Source organism: Genypterus blacodes, unplaced genomic scaffold, assembly GCF_046128005.1.
Source record: "Genypterus blacodes isolate CSIRO-AG114 ecotype Tasmania unplaced genomic scaffold, CSIRO-AGI_Gbla_v1 ptg000348l_1, whole genome shotgun sequence".
Lineage (NCBI taxonomy): Eukaryota > Metazoa > Chordata > Actinopteri > Ophidiiformes > Ophidiidae > Genypterus > Genypterus blacodes.
Window position 1 is genome coordinate 2,425,001 of NW_027467132.1, and position 15,160 is coordinate 2,440,160.

Below are 15,160 nucleotides of genomic sequence, written 5' to 3' on the forward strand. Positions count from 1 at the left end.
GAGCTAATCCCAACATCATCTCTAAATCCAAGTCCTCCTGATTTGACGTTCATTTCCAGTCCAAGTCTGAGGTCCTCACCCTAAAAGAGTCAAGTACAGCCAAATGTCCTCGCTTTGGCAGACTTCCCTCATCTCTCCATCTTTGCGAGCTGAAACACAAGAGCGCACACACTCACACACACACACACACACACACGCACACACTCATTTCTTCCAGCCTCGGTCTCTTTGTCTCTTAGTCACTGCCACCACGCCGCCTCGCTCTCCTCCCTACAGGCCCCGCCCCCTCCACGGCTGGGGAAACTCAACTCTGGATCTGGACGGAACGCGTGCCTCCCTCTCCTCTCGTCCCCGTCGCCGCCACCGATTCCCGGAGCCCAACCTGAACCCGGCGAGTCTTGGCAGAAGCTCCCGGGTTGGAACAACATCTCCCTCTATCTGTCTTGCCTTTCTCCTTTCCTAAGGAACTGTGGAAAGAGCGAATCCTAGCCAGTCTATCCAGAGCTCTGGATTCCTTCGATGAGGAGATCTCATCCATCACTGTCCAGGAGTGGCTTATTGTCACTGATTGTCTTTCCCATCGGTCTGCAGCCTACAGTTAAATACATCGCGGGCCATCACTCAGTGACACCGGAGCCTCGACTCAGACTCTGCAGCTCCCATTGTTGCTGTATAAATCATCACAGTCCGGTTTCTCCTTAGAGAGGAAACAACAGAAGCACGAATGCTAAAGGAAATCCAATTATGTAGCGCATTCGGTTTGTCAAAAACATGAAAACAAGCCTATAAGAAAGCCTCTCTGCACCATGAGGTACCTGTCCACCTGCTTCAGAAGACGACCACACTCACTGGGAGAAACTATCTAAAAATAATCACTTTTCCATCCTAAAGTGATTTTTCTGCAACAAAAACCCCGAAATTCACAGCGACTCCAAAAATTCCCTGAGTGCCACAAAGCTCTGCAGGGCTGGATGAGTGTGTGCCCCATGTGAGAGGCCTTTAGGAATCGGAGCGAGACGCTGTCAAACACTGTCGTTCTCACTGAGCGCAGAAGAATGTGTGTGTTGCCACCTGCCACAGTCAAATAAGAACGTGCTGCTCTGCATGGGCAGGAAGATGTGGAGAGATGCTGCTGGCTTCAGAATGTGTTCACTTAGAACAGCAAGGGGAAAATGTTAAGAGCTCCAAAGGTAGGAGAGGACGGAACTGCAGCCAGTGAGGGTCTTAGAAACAGATTAGGCTTCTATAAACGGCCTCAAAAATGTAAATGTTCTTTTTGATGAGTCTAAAATCAAGATAAACCAAAGACAACACAAGCAACAAAGCCTTTGTGCGTTCTTTAACCTAATTTAACTTTAATAACATCACTTATAGCTGCAACTAAACTTCAAGTCTTTGTGAAGCAGCTGCTGTGTGATTCTCTTATCAGTGGCTCTAATGTGCAGCCGGTCCAAACCGCTTCTTCAGCTGCTCACGCTGGTAGGGTTTCATCAATTCCTAACACATCTGTGCGTCAACAAGGCCCAGCTGAGACCGCGGGCCGTAAAGGAGCAAACCTGAGAAACGAGCGGCTGTCAGCCGGCTGCAGAGCCTCTGATGGAGATCTCTCAGCCCGCGTCCGCTGAAACTTTGGGATTTTGGCGTAGGATGATCTATATCGTATCAGACGGGGCGAAATCTGGTACTGAGCAAGAAGAAAAACATTCAGCCAGATTCCTACCATTTAATATCCCATTAAAGGGTAATTTGGCATGAAACCCCTGGCATGTGTGATGGAATTCTACTGCTCCTTGTATTCAATGAAACTCCCCGCAGGATTCTGACCGTGTGTGTGTGTGTGTGTGTGTGTGTGTGCGTGTTTGTACTGGACGCATGGCTGGATGTGTGTGCGTGCGTGCATGTGCCGTGTGTGACACAGTGGTTGCAAAAACATATGCGTACGGCGCACGAGCGTGTGTGTGTCTGCGAGTGTGCGCCTGCGAGTGTGCGTCTGCGAGTGTGCGTCGGAGTGCTTTCCCCAGCCAAGTTGAGTTTTCCACTGTGTGGACGGAGTAAATCTATACTCACCATCTCCTGCCACGTCTGACTGCCCTCTGTAGTCACAGATAACATTGGGCTCGGGCCACTGCCAGAGCAGCCAACTGTCCCATTAATGGACTTGTAGCCAATGGGCTGATGGTTGCCAGGCACGCCACTCCTGCGCTGACCAATCACAACGGGTACAGAGGCAGGAATTCAACTCCGCAACGTGCCAGGAGCTTCGTTTGTGCTCTTTTCTTTCATTCTTTCCCTCCTCTTTCTGTCTCATTCACCTTTCTCAGGCGATGGCAGACGAGGGAAAGGCAAAGAGAAGAGAAGCTCGGTTGGATTCTACTTCATTCATGTATTTCCCTCAGCGTGACAACAGACTTCACAGAAAAACAGGGGATTTAATGTGAAACTTGCTACTCGGAGAAATATTGTCTTTCCTTTCTAAAAGCCCACATGAAACGTTTGGTGAAAAATGGAGGAGTGCGATCACTAGAAAAATATTTGGAGGGTCTAACAGCAGGCAGGAGAGAGAACCCGAGTGGAAATGATGCAAACCCCAGCTTCAGACCGCCGCTGTTTTTCCTTCTCTGTCTCCGTCCACATCAACAAGATCAGATGTAGAATTAAACTTTCTCTCTCTCCCCCTCTCCCCCTCTCTCTCCCCCTCTCTCCCCCTCTCTCTCCCTCTCTCTTCTTTTCCGGAGGCCCCAGCAGGTGTTTGCGTGAACAATCCCATGAGTCAACACCGCCTCGGAGAACTTTCCATGTGTGGATTCAAACGCCTCGCTTGCATGTAACAGATTAACACTTTTCTCCAAAAAGGTGCCAGAACCCAAGAAATACAAGAGGGAGAGACGCCAGCGCCAAGAAATGATATTAACCATAGAGATAAAACAGTGACTCTCTATAAAAGAAGGCAGCAGGCGAGCCAGGTAAACTAATCCTTTTCTGGGTTTTCTCTTATTAAATCTGCTGGAGAGGGAGTTATAAGTCTCGTTTGGTCCATCCATCTTATTCTGTCTCTCTCCATCTGTCCCGGCCCGACGCTCGTTCAGGTCACGGGACTTTAAAGATTTCGGCGGAGTGGGTCGTAACCCGTGGCGATGGTTAATGCGTTTCATACGGCAGAGGACCGGCGGGGACGACCGTGCGCTCAGATAATAGGAAACAGATTGGTCCATAAGAGAATGTTTAAATGAAGCGCAATAAAAAAGCCACAGAGCCGCAGAGCCGCCTCCATCACTCCATCACCTAGAGGAGAGCGAGCTGGGTGATGAAGACCACCTGAACAAAGGCTCAGTGTTGAGGCTGAGGAAGAGGCTGAGGAAGAGGCTGAGGAGCTCAAACGCATCTCTTTTATTTATTCATTATGTACTCCAGCATCCTGAAATTAATTTTTCAATGTATAGAATATTTACAGTAGAAGAGAAAATTAGTTTTTATTTTTAGATCTACTTTTTTTCCATTTTTAATTTGTCATTGTTTTTTCCGTTCCAATTTTAACTGCTAAGACTATATAACAAAAGTAATATAACAACTAACTGAAGGTCTGAGGTCCGAGCTGACTGAGATGAACTATAGAATAAAAAGATGAACGTAAAGAGAAGCAGCAACAATGTAAACAAGACGGGCACAAGCTGATTTGATTCAAAGGGGAAATTCACTCTGAGGAGAAATGTGTGTTTTTCCACATAACACACACACACACACACACACACACACATAAACATCAGCTCTCTCAGCGGGCCCTCACTGCAGGATCAAAGGCGCAGCAGCAAACAGTAGTCTGACAGACGGCATGTTCCACGAGGCCTTGTTGTGTCTGGCCTTTACACTCCTGGTCAGAGGAGACGGCTGGGGGGAATTCCTCTGTCTACTTGGCTGAAGCGGGTGAGGAACAGCCAGTGTGCGAGTGTGTGTGTGTGTGTGTGTGTGTGTATGAAGTAACTGTACACTGCTGCTTCTGCGGGGAGATACACTTGCTTAAATCTAATCTAACACTTGTTAAGACTTCGGTCGTCTCCATTTCAACAGCCGCAAGTATCAAATTCAGCAACACAAATAGGATATAAAAGTGAGGGAGGGAGGGAGGGAGGGAGGGAGGGGAGGTGAGCGGTGGGAGATGGCAGCAGCAGTGGAACATACACACACACACACACACACACACACACGCGCAGACGGGGAGCGAGGCAGACAGTGGGGAATAATGGGCCAGATGCAGGAATTAAAACAAAATGTGCAGATGGAGGGGACGAAAAAAGAAGAAAGTGAAGGATGTCGTGTGTGTGAGGGAGGGAGGGGAAAGAATGCAAGAAATGTGGCTCCTTACCAGCCCGATAAACAAAGTTCGCCTCGGCCTCGGAGGACGACGGCGAGAGCAGCTCGTCGTCGTACTCGTTGGAGCTGAAGGAGCCGGAGTGGTTTCTCTTGCGGGCATCCATCACGCCGTTGGCCACCATCACGTGGCGCAGCGAGTCGTTCAGGTAGCGGTGCAACAGGCTGCTCTTGTACTTGGGCGGAGACACGTAGTCCTCGGCCAGGGAGGCGGCCTCGGCTGCGGAGCGCAGCCCGGCCCCCATGCCCATTCCCATGCCCATCCCCATGCCCATCCCCATCCCCATACCCATGCCCATCCCCATGGCCATGCCCATGCCCATGCCCACCATGGAGGAGCCCTCCTTCTTGATAACGCTCTGGTACATGGGCTTGTTCAGCTCCTCTGGGCCGCTCTGTGTCCTCTGAGGGTTGTCCCCATCTGCGCCAACATGGAAGAAAGGAAGAGAGAATATTATTTTTAATACATGACATTACACACACACACACACACACACACATTCCTCTGAGTTATTCTGAGCAAAGCTACAATCTGAACACCAGGGCAGGGAGATCCCAACCTGCCAACCGGCTCCTCTGCCCTCCAGCTGGCTCTGCCTCAAGAGCAGCAAACCCCCGGCAGAGAAATGAGAGACGTGACCGTACCGTAACGGCTGGTCGTCCGTTTCCTCTCCGTTTAAAGCACATTGCCCCGTGATTCCTTTACAGAAAATAAATAATTTCCAGGGTGCTCTGTGGCTGAGGAGCTTGAATGAAAGCACGGGTCCCTACCTGATGAAAGGAACCAGGGGAAGGATCAAGCACTGCACTGAAAAACCAGATATCCTTTGGCAGGAGGGAAATCAGGGAGAACTTCGCTCTGCCAAGACTGTAATTGTGTAATTTGGGCAGGTCGGATTTTTGATTCAGTCCGGGCCAAATTAAAATTACAGCTCCCACATATCAGAACCACATGGAGGTAGCGTATTTGCTTTGCCTTCGCTGTGCCGTCTGAGGTAGAATTCGCAGCGTGCTATGTTTCAATATCCTCTCCGGCATCTCCTCGCAAAAACCGCACAACCCCTGAGCTAAACATAGGAGCAACAATAAATCAGACCTGTCATTAAAGCCCTGTGACAGCCCTTCCTTTTGTCTTGTCCTCCATGAACACGTCACCCGTGCGGGCCTACACTCCCACAGCCTCGCAGAATATGACTCGTCCACTTTTGGGAGCGCTCTGTGACAGCAAACACACTGTATGTTAGCTTCTCCGCCGAACAACAACAACAAGCTGGACACGGGGATTATATCAGGAGAGTAAGAGGAATGTTTGCAGGGTCAGCGGGGTCAAGTCTGTCCCCATAAATAGCCTTTGGAACAAAAGCATAGGCTTACAAACATAATGGAGGGCCTTTAGCACACGGGTCGGGAGCGGGAGCAGGCTGCGGAGAGCTTCATAAACCATAATGTGACAGGGAGAAGACTCTGGGAGATATACACAGCCTCCAGTGGTGCAGTGGCCAGTGGTGGACACAATGCAAACATCATGCACACATTCCTCTCCTGGCCACACTCTCTGCCTCTCCTCCTCAGAAACTTAATTAGAGATCCCTGAGTGACACCGCAGCACTCTTCCTCTCTGTTCCTTCATTCTCTGCGTGAGGACGTATGTTTTTTGTTTCCCCCCCACCGCAGTTTCTGTGCTGTCAGAGGGAAGAGGAGGAGAGAAAAAAAAAAGAGGCAGAGATTCCCTTGAGAATCGGTGTGTGTGCATGCGTGTAGTGTAAATACACGGCTGACAGAGAGCCACTCATTTCCAATTGTAGGCTGGGAGACAGAGGTTGGCTCAGCGGGGTGTCCTAATGACAGTGTGTCACAACCCCAGGGCCTCTGCAGCTCCTGGCTCCTGGGTCACACACTCATCATATATACACCCAGCACATGGCTCTGCATAGCATCAGCCTGCTTTAGGGTGGGCAGGGGGGGAGAGAGAGAGAGAGAGAGAGAGAGAGAGAGAGAAAGGGAGAGAGTCCCCGGCCTTTGGCCTCCATAATGCTGGATGTGAGTCTCCAGAGACCAGGCTGAATGATGTAAGGAGTTTTCCCTGCTCCCTCTGTCTGAAGGCTCCGTCAGAGATTCAGCTTCAAAGTCAATCAACAATGAAAATATAATTCTAAGTCATAGTGTGTTTGTGGGTGCAGACTGACACACACACAGAGCAGGGACAGCATCAGAGGACAAACAGGGCTGGAACAGTAGATCCACACACAACACACTGCACTACATTCATATTGGAATATTAGAAGCCTATAGGAACACACAATGGAACCCAAGGCAATTGCATTCTTACTGCTTTTTTAAGCTTATATATCTGCTTACTGTGCCTCACTTATTCATTTCATACTTGTATCTATTTCATTTTAGACTCTATTCCATGTGTGTTATTCTATGCTTTTGGAACATAAAGTGTGTGTGAGACGAAAGACAAAATTCCTACCGGGGCAACAAATTGAATCACCACCGGTCCCATCTTTGTCATTTGTTTCTCTGATGTCTCTAAATGATTGGTTCAGTCAACGATGACGCCATAACTAACATTTAATTGAGAGCGACTGACAAGAGAACAGGGGACCAGAATAACCTCAAACCTGTAGATGACATAAAGAGGGCTGTAATAAATGTTCCCGTTCTAAATTGAGCGTTTATGATGGATAAAGCATGAAGACAAAATGCATAATGGCCAAGTCCAAGTGAAGGAATGATGTGGAAGAGGGGAGCTTTAAATCAAAGTAAAGCTCTCTGTTAGACGCTGCCAACAGTGAACTCAGCATTAAACTGGAATCAAAGCAGAGACGCCTTTGTTAGAGATTGTAGCATGTGTGTGTGTGTGTGTGTGTGTATGTGGTTGTATTTACATTCTCACTGTCCCTGGGAAACACACACATGTTAAATCTTCTAACCTTCTGAGCAGCTGTCGTCGCTGCTGACGCTCAGTCGCTCAGCGTTGCCCTGCACGTATTTGTTGTAGAGTTTGATCCTGAGGGCCCAGCTCAGGTCGGGCTGCCTCACTGTGTTCTTCAGTCGCCTCCTGGCATTGGCAAACCAGTTAGAGACCTGAGAGAGGGAGGGAGGGAGAGAGAGAGAGAGAGAGGGAGAGAGAGAGAGAGAGAGAGGGGGAAGGAGACAGAATGAGGGGGAGAGAAATGGAGAAACATGTGTTATTGTTTCGAATCCCCAACACCTCCATATCCAGAGGAAAACAGACGATCCTTTGTGAATACGTCTGCTCAGTGTCACTGAGAGAAGCAGAGGGAGAGAAACAGAGAAGGGCTTGGAGAGCGCCGAGCTTCTCCTGCTGCTCTGCTCGCTCCCCGAAAACCCAGCGTCCAAGAAACAGCGCAGACACTCTGGGGAAACATCCCCCAGCACAGACACACACACACACACACACACACACACACACACACACACACACACACACACACACACACACCGACAGGCATCTTTTCCGCATCAAAGCCGTGCAGAAACACTTAACACCCTCCCAACGCCGGACGGCCAGCGAACGCAACGTTTCATTAACTAATGTTCCGACCGAGATGTTGGTCCCCCGTGCTTATTCTGGACTCGTACTGCCTCGCTCCAATAAGATGTTTTTTCCAAACGCTGTCCTCGAGATGCAATAAAAAAGACACTTGAGCCCGAGCTCTTCCTTTCCCTGGGAAGGCAGACATTAGATGTTATACTAGAATAACTTTTCATGCTCAATAGACTTCAAGCGGCTTATGAAGAGGCTGGGACAGCGGCCTGATGCTCAAATACTTATTTTTCTCATCCCGTGCTCTCTTTTTGGTGTCGCGTTACTCGTTAACTAGGACCATCCCGTATCGCTTCGCCTCAAGCCTCGAGCTGTGGCGCACCGGGGGGAAGACGGCGTCTCGTACATGTGGTTAGGAAGAGGAGGCGAGGCAAGGCGAGACGAGGTGAGACGAGGCGAGACGAGGCCAGGCGTGGGACGGCTCGCTAATGAGGAGGAGAGACGACTGTCAATGGGGTGGGAGAAGAGCAGAGGGAAAGGGAGAAGCAAGGGACGGAACGGAACGGCTGCCCGCACGACAACACGGAGAGATTAAAAGGGGACGCGGCAGCCAAACCAGCTCCTTCACCCATGGCCTGTCTGCACTGGATGTTCCTTGGAGGAGACGGCTTGAAAAGGGTGCAGATGAGTTAGCACGACCAAGGCGCGACTTCAAGAGGGCTGCTATTTGCACAACGGCTACAATATTTGCACGGAAAAAAGTCTTGGGTTTTGGTGAGAGGGGACAGAGATCCAGAGGTCCTGCGTCCACGTTTCCACGGAAAAAACAATACGGCGCACAGGAAGTGATGCGTCTTACAACAATTGTGTGTCTGGGTCTGCAGGAGAACAGCGTACAGTAGAAACTCCAACAAATCAACCAAAATAAAAAGGATTAGAAATGTTAATATGTCCTGTGGGGAAAATGTGACATAAATAATTTACATGCCGGTTTAATTGGAAGGAATCATCCAGTGAGGAGCTCTAATCCACCGGTATTAGATTGAGACGGGTGTCATCATAAATATCCAAACGTATGTGTGTGTGTGTGTGTGTGTGTGCGCGCACTCCTCTGCACCCTGCTATCCTTCACCAAAACAAACACCTCCATCCAGCCCCAAATGAGAACCAGATTAAGCATCGTGGCCCGCGGCCTGAAACAGCCGCAGCAGCAGACTCCTCTGCCATATCCACGACCTTGTCAAGCCAGATGATACTACACACACACACACACACACACGCACACGCACACGCGCACACACACATACACACACACACACACACATGCACATGCACACACACACACACACACACACACACACACACACGCACACACACACACACACACACACACACACACGGGGGGCTGAGGCTGAAGCTCCCGCGCCATCAGCAGAGGGCAGAAGAAGAAGAAGAATCTGATGCATGAATAAATCTTAACTCCCGATTTTTATTTATGACCACGGTACGTTTTTCACATTAGTGTGAAATAACAAAAGTGTTGCGTTTGGAAGCGGGGAGAAATAATAATATTCACCAGTGTGCAAGTATTCTAAAATAAACCTACAACTCAAGATATAAAAACACTTTGTTCTGGCCGATTACTAATTTCAATGGGAGTTAAATTGTAACTTTGCAGAGTTAAAGTCACAGACGCCCGACCACAGAAATCAACTTTCATTTTTCCCCTCATTTATAACACTTATGCTTGCATAAACACTGGGTGGATTGTCTCACTTATCAGGCCTCTCTGTACGCCACAGCCTCGGCGGCGGGAGCAGGACTCACCTGGACCAGGGTCATCTGTGAGCCGAGGGCCAGCAGGATCTTCTCTGTCTTGGTGGGATACGGGTTGTCCCTGTGCTTGTAGAGCCACTGCTTCAGCGGCCGAGCCATGTCCTGTAGGGCCTGACGCTTATGCCGCACTTTGCCTCCACTGGGACGCCCCCTGACCCAAAACACAGGGGACACACCGTGAGACAAATGGGACTGTAAACAAACTGTGATGAAGAGGAATAGACTTCCTCACAGGAATATAACAGCAGGGGTTAGTAGTTCAGTCGTTTTTACACGCTGGCATGGGTCTATACTTTAAATTTAAACAATGTATTGGCAGATTGTCTGTGATCTTGAAGTAATCAGCAGCAACAACTGAGGCTATGTGACGTAAACAATGTAAACAACACACACGCCTCACTACACAACAACTGAGGAATGTGTGCTTTGTTTTATAGGTAACAGATTTTGTCATTTAATTTCAAAATTCTATTTATTTTCACGTTATATAGTTACATGTTGTGTCTTTATAAAATGTATTTCCCTGGAATATCTGAATAATTAGTTTTGAGACAGACGAGCCCCTGGTCAGTTGCAGGTGAGCAGCTTGGTGCTCAGGGCCTTAAAATGCTGGAGCCGCTCCTGAAGAAGGAGCCGCTCAAGCCCGGAGGACAGAATTGTATTTTAAACACCCACATGCAGCACACACACACCAGGCTGAGGTGATGCACTACAACAACAAACAACTCTGACAGAGCTACAAATACACAAGCAGCATTTAGTGAATTTCAGTTTGATGTGTATTTGACGGTAACTTGTGCACACATCAGCTTTAACATGAAGGCACACAGATGAGAGTTAAATCACTTTATCCCTCTCCAAAGGGAAGGAAATCCTGGTCTGACCTCGTAAAGGAGCATTTGGCCCGTGGGGTTTATTGTCTGAGTTTGTTCAGAATATATATGACGTAAACACTCTATAAGGCATTTACTCACCCAGAGCATTGTAATTAAGTTAAGAGGGGGAGACGCACTCTCCTCCACAGGAGAGGGACGCAGAGCGGGGAGAGGAGGGAGAAGCAGACGGAGCTCCTCATGAGGGAACGGCCACATAGTTTATTTTTCATTTCATGTCCCGCAAACCACCAACACGTTGCAACGAAACAAACAAAGAGACGACGCCAACTTTCTCTGCTACGCTCGCATTTCACACTCAGGAGGGACAGAACAAAGACGAGGTGCACGGGTCACGATCACGCACAAAGGATGGACACAAATGGACAAAAGGGGACATTATGTTCATGGCAAAGAGCAAAATAAGACATTCTATTATACATTTGCTGTGGAAAACACTGCAAAAGACTCTAGTCCCCGTAAGGCTGTATTGTAGGAACGTTTTTTGAAAAATTCAGGAATATTGTGATGATATTTTAGCAGCTGAAATGTCACAAAGCTCCACAAAGTGAGCACAGAGATCCTCCAGCCTGTCGAAGTCCCTACAGACAATAGGAAAGTGATTTGTTCATCAGAGTGTCCGTGTCTTTACAGTCTAATAGTGTCTGAGTCCTGCCGGGCTGTGGGCTGTGAGGGCTTGTGTGTCACCTGTGAGTCCAGGTTTTATGGACCTGTAGATGTCAGTGTGGTGCCGTGCTCTGCTGCTCCTTTATCTCACTGGGAGCTCCGCTGCAGATGTAACACATTTCAGCCCTAACCTCAAGTCTGCCCCGAGGTTCATGTTCCACAAATATTTTCCTTGTAATCTTGATATGTGTGAACATTCTTCAGCAGGTTTTAATCCGTGTCCTGAACTTTGGCTTTAATTATTTGTATGTAGGTCATTAGGACTGAGGCTTCCTTTGAGGTGGCACGGTTAGGACACTTTACTCATTTCATTTGCTTCCCTCCTTGATGAGGTTCCTTAAGGTTATAATGTTATCTCTCTCTCTCTGCCTCATGCGTTAAATAACTTTTTTTTTTTTTCTTACACCTGCTCACTGCCACAGAAAAAATAAAATCGGTCTAGAAACCACGTGGGGTCCTTGTGTGATTGATTGGACCACACAAGGAGTTAAGGGCAAATTTATTGATCGTGAACAAATGCGAACATCTTTCAGACAGATGGGCTATTTATTCATTTATTAAGATGAGCTGTGAATCTGCACACACAGACGGGGGAACAGTAAATATGACGGAACACCGGAGATGAGTGATCGGATCAGAAATGTGACGTTTGTTTGGAGTGAACGAGCAGCTGGTCAATGTGTCATTTCTCTATTTTCAGTTGGATCATTATAATCAGTTTTTAGCGAGGAAATGGGCACGACTTTTGTGCGTAATTACGCACAATTGAGGCTTTATATTAATCGGAGTCATTTCAAGAGTCGAGTTTGTTTGTGAGAAGTCGACCGCAAATCTTAATATTGTAAGAATTTGACCCCGAACTCCCCATCTGATATTGATTTATGAAAGTATGCTTTGAGGAGAAGGAAAAGTGAAAATAACACTTTAACATCTGACGCTTGAACTTGTTTTTCGCTTTTGTTTTGCTTCCTCGTGGCGGGTAAAATAACCGTGAAATGATTCCTCATCAGGAAACCCTGGAGGTCCCCGGACAGCAGTTAATCCACCTTAATACCAGAAACACATGCTGCACAGACGGCATAAAACAAAGCGAAGCATAATAACAACGCTCCTCCACCTACCCCGTCCTCCGGTGTCTGATGGCCTGGTTGTCTCTGATGGTCTGGTTGCTGGAGAGGAGGTCTGGATGTTGCCCGTCGATGACTTCTAAATAATTTCTGCTGCTCATTTCGACCTCGTTCGCCTTCTCCTCGAACAGGACCTGGCTGCTCAGCTTGTTGAACATAATGGTGTTCATCTTTGGACGCGATATTCCCCCCGATTTCACTGCTCAGCGTAAGAAAAATCCTCCGGAGGTGTCAGAGTGTCCCCGCGTGTCTCCTGTGGAACAAGCGTGGAGATCTTACTGAAGCGCTCCACATGTGCTTTAATGTAAACACTGATACCAGCAGAAGAAGGTCCACTTACATCGGAACTCTAACGGAAATGAAGGATTATAATTTATGTATTTTAGCAGTAGATCCAAAACTCGCGTGTTAATCCTAACTGACATGGTTCACTGTGATGTGTGGAGATCAGGCTGCTTTACACTTCACACACACACACACACACACTTACAGATCGTCTCTAAATGAGGCGGACTGTGCGTAATTTACGTGCGCTGCTACGACGCGCCGCTCTTTCCTCTAAACATCCCCAAAAAACACCGAAACGGCACAAATTTGTTCAAACTAAATGACGAGAATTCAAATTAATTCATGAGATATTGAAAACGACAAAAGCTTTAACTCGTGTCGGAGGAGAGACGCGCAGGCAGAACGGTTATTAGAGACGCAGAGTGAACACCGGGCACAGTCGCACCATAAACCCGCTTTGACGGCTCCTTATCACGGCGTTCGCTCCTTAAACGAATAAAACATTTGACTATTCCAGCGATGGAACGGAACGCAACTGAGTTGGAGCAAAACAAACAGATTCCCTCATTAAACTGCGCGTTCAGGAACTCAAACTCAAAAGGTGCGTTTAAATTCAAACAGCTTGTTGAGCCCAAACGCCTCTGCTGTGAATCCTAATTGAAGACAATTTGGTTTATTTTGATTCGAGTTCGCCATTTTTTCAAGTTTGTGTCAAAGTAACTTTAAGTAAATTCCTCGCATAACTTGATGATATTAAATCTGTGTTTACAAGTGTCAGCAGCAGCAGCAGCCTGTAAACACACATTCTAGATAAATCAACATAAACAAACAAAAGTCTTCATCCAGGCATGATGACATCACTATTCCCCGGTGCCATTGAAAGAATTATCTGCATAAATGTGCTGAAAGTTGTGTAAATTGCCTAAAATTGGATGAAACCTCCTCTCCGTCCCTGCAGAGTGACTTTGGTAGTAAACTAAACTAAACCGGTCCATGACCGAGCCCGGTGGAAGTGTGGCAGCGGATGCCGGTGAGTGTCTTACCTGTCCCGGGCTCCTCCTGCGTCTCTCTTGCTCTGTGGAAGAATAATCCAGTCTCCAGTCTTCCATTCCCTGCTCACATCTTCCCTTGCCGAGATCCCGAGCAGCAACCGCACGAACCGCCGCCGCCTCCTCCGCTTTATCCGGCGGCCTGCGACACGCCGCCCGGGACTCTGAATATCCCACCCTGCTCATGTTTCCTAGCACGGGGCCAGAGCCTGCGAACATACTGTCGATGGTTTACACCGGGTCCGGGGCCTCCAAAGGAGCCCAGCGGAGGGGAGGAGGGGGAGGAGGAGGAGGAGGAGGAGGAGGAAGGGGAGCCAGGCTGCACGCTGCAGCAAACAGTGTCAAGTCATTTCATTAGATCCTCTCCCCCCCTGGCTCAGGCTGCTTTCAGAGAGTTTGGATGATGCCACTGATGCAGTTTATGCCGCCACTTGATTCAAAGGATTCCTAACAACAAGGGAAGCTGTTGTGCAAATACTCCAGACTGCAGGACCAGCAGGAGAAATCGAACCGACAACCTGAACCCTCAACTCTAAGAGACAGTCAGTGCTTCGGTGTGATGCTAACAGTTCATCATAGTGCAGAGTGCTGCTGCTGCTGCTTTGTGTACTCATACACTCAGGACAACTTTGAAAGAAAGTGTGAATCTCCACAATCCTTCGCTGCACAACTTCCTCCCACATGGTCCTTCACCTGGCATCAAATACAGACCTGCTGCTTCGGCTGCAATGACCCGAAGCTAATGTGAGTCGGTTTGGAGAGACAGAGAGAGAGAGACAGACAAAGTGGGGGTTCTCGTACACCCCAGCCACCACTGCTGATGAACCCTCTCATTGAATGCTATTATAAAACCTGTCACATTATGGCCCTGTGACTCATAGATTCCGAGGTTCTCAGCCGCTCGTTCCTTTGGGTTTTATCAAAGGCAGTGATTGGTAGGACGTGACTAAGCAGGGAGACCCATGTGAAGGGTTAGGGACCTGTGTAATTACTGTTTATTTGGGCTTATTTTCATTTAACAGGGGAAGTCACTTTTACTAACATCTTGGGCAAACATGCTATGAATGGCCCCGTCATGTAATCACTTTAATTAAGGCTGGGGAAGGGTTTATTTGCTCAGGTTATACACAATATCTAACCCCCCCCCTTTTCTCCCTGAAGTGAGCTTCTGTTACCTGCCATGACCTTGTTTAAACCTGGAGCTCACAGGGTTAATCCCTGGAGATTGGAAATTACAGGGGCTCGTCAGTTGCATCTCTTTAATCTTGGTATACCAGTTACTGTCTGTAAGGGCTTTGGTTGAACTCCCCATGTCTCTATTTCTTGTCCAGCGTAGGCATGTAAAAGAAATCCAACAGCTAATGGATCATTGCATTGTTTACACTTAACCTCATACTGATGCCAATTCAATTTACCTAC

The 15,160-nt window shown here is 48.0% G+C and overlaps 1 protein-coding gene across 2 annotated transcripts in view; it reads right to left on the minus strand.

Annotated features, from left to right (window-relative positions):
- mkxa (mohawk homeobox a) overlaps positions 1-13,830 on the minus strand; it is a 25,177-nt gene extending 11,347 nt beyond the window's left edge. Inside the window, exons 1-5 of one of the 2 annotated variants that reach the window (XM_076137999.1) lie at positions 13,736-13,830; positions 12,399-12,657; positions 9,710-9,857; positions 7,305-7,458; positions 4,361-4,786 (exon numbers count right to left, since the gene is read on the minus strand). In XM_076137999.1, the coding sequence (XP_075994114.1) occupies positions 4,361-4,786; positions 7,305-7,458; positions 9,710-9,857; positions 12,399-12,574 (904 nt within the window). In that variant the 5' untranslated portion in view covers positions 12,575-12,657; positions 13,736-13,830. Of the gene's footprint in view, positions 1-4,360; positions 4,787-7,304; positions 7,459-9,709; positions 9,870-12,398; positions 12,658-13,735 lie in introns of both variants that reach the window. The other variant, XM_076137997.1, reaches the window with a different exon arrangement.
- Between the last annotated feature and the right edge of the window lie 1,330 nt (positions 13,831-15,160).